This window comes from Phalaenopsis equestris, unplaced genomic scaffold, assembly GCF_001263595.1.
Source record: "Phalaenopsis equestris unplaced genomic scaffold, ASM126359v1 Scaffold000263, whole genome shotgun sequence".
NCBI lineage: Eukaryota > Viridiplantae > Streptophyta > Magnoliopsida > Asparagales > Orchidaceae > Phalaenopsis > Phalaenopsis equestris.
In genome coordinates this window covers 737,244-745,987 of record NW_018164705.1, presented here as the reverse complement: position 1 = coordinate 745,987, position 8,744 = coordinate 737,244, and the positions used below count along the sequence as shown (strand labels likewise).

The window sequence follows — 8,744 nt, the reverse complement described above, 5'->3', positions numbered from 1 at the left end:
TTAGAGAGCTAGAGAAGAGCTAGAGAGGAAGAGAGCATCTTGAGGCCCTGTATCAAGGTGTCTCTTGAGAGGGAGGTCATAGAAGTAAGATGAGGGCTCATCTCTATGTATAAGCTATGTATTCTCCATTTCTTTTGCCTTAGTGAACAATTTGATTGATTCCCTCCCGTGAACGTAGATCCAGTTGGATCGAACCACGTAAACGATCTGTGTTTTCTTGTGTTTTTTGCATCTCATTTCTATCCCAAGAAGTACATATCTCACAACAATTGACACCGTCTGTGATCTCATTTCTATCCCAGGAAGTACATATCTCACAACAATTGGCACCGTATGTGGGAAGATCCATACTTCTTGGCTAGAGGTGTCCATGTAAAGGTGTTTGCGGCCAACGAAGAAGAAGAGGAGTTCGGCATTCACGAATAGAGGAGCAAGTAGATCGCGTCGCAGGCAGCCGAATTGCAACAGATTCGGTGAGCTATGGAAGCTTTGATCGACTGGATTTGCACAACAGGTTGTGCGGTTCGGCGAGACGGAGGAAAAACAGTCCGCGAGCGAGGGGCAAAAATAGGGCCAAAAATTTGCGACCGGACTGCCAACAGAAGATTTTGGAGTAGGAGTTCGGTCTTGCAAGCAGCTCGGCCATAGGGAAGAGGGGTAGGGTGTAGATCGCGCAGAGAAGAGTTCAAGGAGTTCCCTGTTCGGGAGTTCGTGAAGCAGGAGGGAGCAGCTCGGCCATAGGGAAGAGGCGGAGATCGCGCAGAGAAGGGTTCAGAGAGTGGTTCAGCGAGTTCCCTGTTCGGGAGTTTGTGAAGCAGAAGGACCTGAGCAGTTTGGCGAAGCGCGACGGCTCTGGAGAGGCAGTTATTCTCGTGCGAGAGGCAGAGGAGGAATTTTTGATTTGTTCCGCTGGACGCAGAGGAGTGCCTGCGGGAAGGAGGCGCGGGCACAGAACATGAAGTTTTCTCTGGTGAACAAGTGTGATCTCTGCCAGAAGGGATCAAAGCTCTCCGTTCGGTTGGCGAAGGCAGCGGAGCTCACGGGGTGAAGAGCAGCAATCCTAGCCACGACAATGAGTTCCTCCAAATTCAACATTGAGACACTGCAACAGGAAAATGATGGATTTGTTCTACTGGGAGACAATAAAGGTCACAGGGTTGTTGGAAATGGATCAATCAGGATAAAGGATGTTTGATGGAGTTGAACGAGTACTGACAAATGTCAGGTACGTACCAGAGCTCAAATGAAATCTGATTTCTTTAGGTACGTTGGAGTCAAGCTGATGCTCGTTCAAAGCAGAGAATGACTGCATCAGAGGCTGTATCAGAGCAATCAAAGACCCTCGTGTCGTCATATAAGGAGTCAGGAAAAAGGGGCTGTACTCTCTTATCAGAAGAACTGTGATTGCTAAGTCCATGTACTGTTTGGACTTAGCAAACTCAAGCAAGGGCTGAGGGCCCCTCAGGGGCCAGGTGGAGGGAATTTTTACTTCGAAGTTTCTCAATTGAGGGTCAAGGTGAAAAATTTTTATTTTAACCTCCAATTATTGAACTAAGGTAAATGGGCACTTTTGTATCCAATTATTGAACTAAAATAAATGGGCACTTTTGTAATGTGGTACCGTTCACCTACTACCTCCAATCTACCTCTCACCTACCACTCTCTTGCTTCTATAAATAGAGAGGGTGTAAGACTTAGGAGAGCAAGGGAAGAGATCTTAAGCCACCACAAAGGATGGGAGAATATCTAGAGAGCTAGAGAGGAGGAGAGCATCTTGAGGCCTTGTATCAAGGTGTCGCTTGAGAGAGAGGTCATAGAAGGAAGATGAGGGCTCATCTCTATGTATAAACTTTGTATTCTCCATTTCTTTTGTCTTAGTGAACTATTTGATTGATTCCCTCCCGTGGACGTAGATCCAGTTGGATCGAACCACGTAAACGATTTGTGTTTGCTTGTGTTCTTTGTGTCTCATTTCTATCCGAGGAAGTACATATCTCACACAACTTTCTAAGTTTTTTCTTAAATCTTTGGGACAGTTTTTATCTATTATATCTCAGATTTTCTTCGTTTCCTTACTAATCCTTTGACATTAATTTAATCATCCCATTTAATGGATGCATTTTCATCCTTTGTTGTACATGTTTTAAAGTTGCAGAAGTCTAATTTTAACAACTTTATCTTTAATAAATATCGTTCTAATTATTTGTTTGCTATAACCGTTCCTTAGTTTACCCTTCCAAGCTATTTGTCGTTGATCATAATATTCATATTTTTTTCACGCTCACATAGCTGTCTACCACCTTCCTACTTCTGAACTCTATAATCCATTTAATAGCTTTTTAGTTTTATATTTATCCTTATGTTTTCCTGATATATTCTTACATATAATATACGCTTGAGTTGGGTTATAAATGAACCAGTACACTCAATGAACAAGTCAAACTTAGCTCGATTAAGACTCGATCATGTTCGTTCAAATTAGTAAATAAACAAACTTGAATAATTTTTAAAAGCTCGAAGCTTAAATGAACTAAACACGAACAAAATCAAATTTGTTCATTTATGTTCATGAACAAACTCGTTTTTTGTTCAACAAACACCTTTTTAAATTTTTGCTATTAAGCTTGATGATAGCTCATATCATATAAGATATATTATTTAAGTAAAAGTTGATTAACTAGAATATTAACTTGTTTGTTGATAGGACGATGATAGTTCGTATCATATATGATATCTAAATACTTGATATTAACTTTATGTAGGTTTTAAAGTTGTCATTTTTAGTTGTTTTGTAGGATTTATGCTAAATCATGCTTAAATGCTATGCAAATTATTCTACTAAACATCTCCTAAGCGAATGATTTAGGGCAAAATGGAGAAAAAATGAAAATATGTGATGAAATTTGTAAAATTATTTATTAATTTTTTTTTGTATGAAAATCAAGATACTCGTTTGAATTTTTAGCTCGTTTAAATACTCGTTCGTTTGTCATAAACAAATCAATTCCAAATATTGGAAAATTTAAACAAGTCAAGTTTGAACAATATATGAAAGCTCGAAACAAGCTCAAGCCAAATATGAACTTGTAATTATACCAAGCTAAGTCCGAACTATGATATTCATGGCTCGGCTCGGCTCGATTACAGCCTTACGCTTGAGGCACATCTCCATTTTAGCCGACCACTATATCCTAGAAATCATAACTTCAATTATATCTCAGTTCCTTCATATTTTGTATTGCAGTAGCTTTTGATAATATTGAGTTATGGCTGCTAATATCATACCAGTGAAAAGTGCATATCCTATATTTAGTCCTTGTTTTACTAATGCTAACCCCTTGTTTTGTTAAATTCGAATCATTTATTAGAATATATGTGGCGTAAACAATAGTTGAATTTTTATGCAAAATAATACATCCCATGACATTTTTTAGAACTAGTCACGGGAAAATTTATTATGTTCTTTATATACGACATTCCTCTTTTTCTTATTATAGAATGTTATTTCAGGAAATATTTCTGTCCATTTCTGATTCTGCACAATTTAAGATGCACCAAAATTTGGATGAAACCTTACTATTTGAACATTTTGCACTTGCCAACCAAGCATTACATGAATGTATGAGTCATTGCACTGAGCTGAGAGAACGTATTTGCCAGCATTCGGTGTTGCTTGACAAGAAAAGGGTGTATCTGTTAGAAACTGTTGATGCTGTAAAAAGAAAAAACTCGTCTTTGAAAGATACTTCAGAGTCATTAAAGACTGATATCAGACTTCTTGAATCAAAGCTTAAGAAGAAGGATACTATCATCAGTTCAATTTATAGAAACTTAACTCTGCTTTATGAAGTCTGTAGCACATCAGTTATGGAGACTTTTAGGAGGAAATCACAAATTACTGGAAATAGCCAAAATTTTGGAGAATTGCCAAGTTATCCCAATTTGGAAGAAGTTGAAGGTGTTCATTCCATAAATGACAACATCAAACTGATGGTAGAGTGTATTTTATCAACCATGAAGGACGCAAGATCTACAAACGAGGTGTTCGAGGGTACTGAGAAGGAATTAAATGCCACAATTTTAACATTACAGAGAGAACTTCAGGAGAAGGATTTACAAATGAATAGGGTTTGTGAAGAGCTTGTCTCTCAGATAAAAGATTCTGAGGCTGTTGCTAAAAGGTCGGTGGCTGATCTTAACTCTTCAAGGGACCAGTTCTCCAACTTGGAGAAGAAGGTAAAGACAATGGAAATTAATAGAAACTCAATAGAGTTGAGGCTGAATGAGCTACAAGATGTGGAGGCTTTGTCAAAGCTGCTGCAGGAGAGAATCAACTCTTTAACTGAAACTCTGAATGCTAAAGATCAAGGTAACTTATTGAGAAAATGTCATGTTTATTTTAATAGTTCTTTGAATTTGAAGTTTTCCGCCGTGCTTTTTTCAGAAATTGAAGCCTTAATGCAAGCTCTTGATGAACAAGAAACTCAAATGGAAGCTCTGGAAAGCATAAAAAAGGAATCGGAAAATTTATTACAACAAAAGGTTTTGCAGTTGGAGAATCTTGAAGCCTCTCATGCAAAGGCCATGGCAAAGCTTTCGACAACGGTCAACAAGTTTGATGAATTACATAATCTGTCAGAAAGCCTTCTTTTAGAAGTAGAAAATCTTCAGTCGCAGTTACACGAACGGGATTTGGAGATTTCTTTTTTGCGTCAGGAGGTAACTCGGTGTACAAATGACTTTTTGGCCTCACAAGAGAACAACAAGAAGTATTCATCTGAATTACAGGAGTTGCTTACCTTGGTGAAAGGCGTGATTTCTCAATTTGGAGGTCCTGTGCAATTTGATTATCAGGAAGCTAATCAGATGCATATGTACATTGACATATTGGGCAAGAAGATTGCCTCATCTATTTACGAACTAGAGGAGCTGCGTGCTATGGTTCAATGTAAAGATGCCTTGCTGGAAACTGAACAGGGTAGGATCGAAGAACTTCTATCGAGAGTAGAAAGTCTCGAAAGTTCCCTACATGGAAAGGCAAGGTTAGAGCAATCTCAAGGCGGTCGAGATTCCGAGCAACAAAGAAGTAGCAACTCATCAGGAACTTTGGAATTTGAACAAATGGTAAATAAGTATTTTCTTGTTCAATATTTTGTTATTGGGAAAACCACCCAATTCTCATTTATTTACATATCTAACACCAAAATTTTCATTTTTACTTTTATAATCCCCAAATCATTCATATCACATAAAAAAAATGCCACTTTTTTTACTTTTCAAAAGTTAAATACACATTTTCATGCATAGCTAAGGTGGCACGTGTAAAACCGAAATGGGAATCCTAACCCATTTAATTTTTTGGGTTAAGTGTGGGTCGAGTTGTCAAACCGAAATTGACAACCTAACCTGTGATTGATTAGAAATCAACCCGCCAATTTGAAATTGACTTGATATTGACTCGAAATCGACTCGGATTTGATCGGAATAACTATTATACTTTATGTTAAATAGGTTTAATGGATCAGGTTCGGGTTAGCAAGTTTGGTTCAGGTTGGACTTTCTAACCCATTTAATATTTGAAGTGGTTTTGAGTCGAGCATTTTTGGATCGGGTCAATTTAAATTTGCGAATCCGATTTGACACCCCTATGGACCATGTTTTGTTCCTAGCCCTTATTTTTTTATCTTAAGAAATTTCCCCATATTAGTTCTAATGACTTTGTATAATGTCTGTTGTTTATATCATTTCGGTATTTTAGATGCAGAGAAACAAGGCATCGTCAGCCTCGATCGCCACCATTGTACGAAGCGGACGCAAACTCAACAACGACCAAATTGCTATAGCTATTGACTCTAAAAAAGATGACGGTGTATTAGAAGATGAAGATGATGACAAAGGTACAATTTACATTTTTTGCTTTTCTTATCAAATTGATTTTACATCATAAATACTTAAGATTGAATTTAACGTGTATTTCTTTTTATACTGTTATAGCACATGGATTCAAATCGTTAACCAAGTCTCGGCTAATCCCACGAGCCACCCGACCTATTGCAGACAGGATTGATGGAATTTGGTTCGCATTATTTCTGATTTCTTCTATCTTTCTAATTGATAAATTTTCTTTAATACTTGCTGAACAAGCTGTTTATTCATGGCAAATTTTTCAGGGTATCTGCCGAGAGATTGTTAATGAGACAACCAACTCTGAGGCTCGCATTTTTTATGTATTGGGTTGCGCTGCATGCTTTGCTTGCTAGTTTCATTTGAGAAAATTTTTCTGTAAGTTATTAGGTTGTCCAGCTTTTCTTAATTGATTATTGTCCTGATTAGCTTGATTTTTTATGTTTATTTACATATGTTCTATCATAGTCATCATTATATTTATCTACAAATTTAAACTCAAAAAGTTTTTTTCTGAAAATCTATTTGTCTGCAAACATTTATTGACATGTGCTGGGAGGTTACTAATTAAAAAATATTTGTTTCAATTCACCAAAATGAATCTGATTTTATTAAAATTGCCAAATTGGCCCCCAAGACGCTTTTAAAAGAGCAGCATTTTAGCTACTATTAGAAAATTTTGGGACCAAGTTGACATTTTTATGAACCTTGGACTAAAATGACATATCCTAAAGAGACAAGGCACCATTTTGATGTGCAAAAGTGTGCACTTGGGTGGGTAGATGTGCAAAATTCTGCACTTGTGGATATTTCTATCTTCCTCCCAACATCACCCAAATGGCCAAATTACCATTTCCACCGGAATTTTGCTATAGAATTATTTCTTATTTCACTTTGCAACTTTCAATCTAAATTAAAAGTTTAATATTTCAATGCAGGTTTGATTCTTTTTTTCTGGAGCTCTCCGGTGGCAGAAATCTGCAATTAGTAGGAAAACTGGAGCATTTGTATAGCCATCATCAATCAATACTAAGCAACCTTGTTGGGTTTCAGATAGTATTATAGTGATTTTTTGAGGTTTGGGTGTGATTTATTATTTTTTATATTCACCCCCCCTCAGAAATACTGACAAACATCAGCTCTCTAGGTTGGATTTTAAACCATACATGAGTCATTCAACAGCCTAAAAGAGGAGGAAATTTGTTGTACATTATTATTCTCTCTTTTCTTTCAAAAAAAAAATAAAAAATAAAAAATAAAAACATTATTTGGTTTATAATTTGTCTCTAATAGTAAAAAATAAAAAATAAAAACATTATTTGGTTTATAATTTGTCTCTAATAGATTATAGATGTGTGTAATCAGAAATCAAATGTTCAGTTCGTGTAGGTGCTACTGTTATTGCTTGATTTGTCTAAAATGAAGTTGATTTTAGAATTAATTTTACATTTATTTGTTATTCAAATGTTTATATGTTTTAAGGAGATGATGATTACGTTAAAATTGATGGAACTTGTTTATTGCATTTAGGACTAATTTATTTACGTGAAAAATATTACATCAGGACTCCTAACGTAGAAACTTCTAACGTAGAGTTTTGTTCGGAGTCCACTGATATGCGGACACGTGGCTTCAAGGAAATGTACTCGCTTTCTTGTTATCCGGCCCGGTAACACAGAAGAATATTCTTCATGTGTTATTGTTTATTATAACAATGAGAATATTCCCAGAATACAATAACACATGAATATCACTACAATAATATCTGAATAATGCGGAATAATACGGGAGTAATATTCTCCTGCGTTAAAACGATTTTTTTTCTGTCATTTTCATGTGTCTGTATATCAGTGGACTCCGAACGTAGTTGTACGTTAGGAGTCCTGACGTAATATTTTTTCTTATTTACGAGTGTTATTGTAGTTGATATGTATATAGCGCATATTTATAATTTAAAATTATGTCAAAATTTGTGCTCCAACCAATATATTTGATGACATGAATATTTTTAAAGACAATATGACACATATTTGTGAAGGGATGCAATAAAATTGAATAAAGTTTCAATATTGTGAGTGAGTTGGTGGTGAGTTCTTGAGTTGATGGCTTATTTTCTTTAAAGAAATAATTATAATAAATGTAATTCCATTATATTTTATTTCAGAACATCTTGATTTTATTAAATTTATTTTGAAAAAAAAAAACTTTTTTATTTTTTGGTGGGGGGGGGTGCTTAAGACTTATCTATTACGTATGTGATTATATTTAAACTTCAATTTTTATATATATATTTCATTTTATTTAAGCATAAACGGTCATTTTTAAAAAATACATAATAATTAATGGTATATATGTAAATATCATTTTTCAAAATTATTTGGAAGTTGTCACTTATGAAAATCTCTCAAGTACTATAATCAGAGTGGATTACTCTGAAAAATATCAGCGCAGGCGATCGGGAAATGTAGAGGGTTGTATGGCGGGCCGACCTATGCCGCCGCTACTGATGCCTTCCTCCTCTTCCTTCCGCTTCCTTTTTATCTATTCCTTTGGGATCCGATTGCGATCGGACGGCCCACTGTAAGGTTGAAGAGGACTGCGGAGCTCCCCCTCCGATTCCGCCGTGATGGCGTTTTCAAGATTCTTCAGGTTATCCTTCTTCTTCTCTCCTCGCCTTTCTTTTCTCACCCTCTATCCTGACTCTCTCTTTCTCTCTTGCGCTTGTTTGCTTTGACTAGGTAGCCGACATGCACTACGGGAATGGTGAGGCGACGAGGTGTAAGGACGTGCGGGCGGCGGAAGCCGCCGGCTGCTCGGACCTGGATACAACAATGTTCTTG

General features: G+C 36.5%; 2 protein-coding genes across 3 annotated transcripts in view; both read left to right on the top strand.

The window, feature by feature from the left end:
• The window catches only part of LOC110024636 (golgin subfamily A member 4), a 14,266-nt gene extending 7,126 nt beyond the window's left edge, over nt 1-7,140 (top strand). For both annotated transcript variants that reach the window (XM_020724710.1, XM_020724711.1), the window contains 6 exons: nt 3,511-4,369; nt 4,445-5,124; nt 5,759-5,897; nt 5,995-6,076; nt 6,171-6,282; nt 6,843-7,140. In XM_020724710.1, coding sequence (XP_020580369.1) covers nt 3,511-4,369; nt 4,445-5,124; nt 5,759-5,897; nt 5,995-6,076; nt 6,171-6,270 — 1,860 coding nt within the window. In that variant the 3' untranslated portion in view covers nt 6,271-6,282; nt 6,843-7,140. The remainder of the gene's footprint in view (nt 1-3,510; nt 4,370-4,444; nt 5,125-5,758; nt 5,898-5,994; nt 6,077-6,170; nt 6,283-6,842) is intronic.
• LOC110024616 (probable inactive purple acid phosphatase 28) overlaps nt 6,623-8,744 on the top strand; it is a 12,807-nt gene continuing 10,685 nt past the window's right edge. The window contains exons 1-4 of the mRNA XM_020724687.1: nt 6,623-6,678; nt 6,843-6,960; nt 8,356-8,553; nt 8,643-8,737. Coding sequence (XP_020580346.1) covers nt 6,623-6,678; nt 6,843-6,960; nt 8,356-8,553; nt 8,643-8,737 — 467 coding nt within the window. The remainder of the gene's footprint in view (nt 6,679-6,842; nt 6,961-8,355; nt 8,554-8,642; nt 8,738-8,744) is intronic.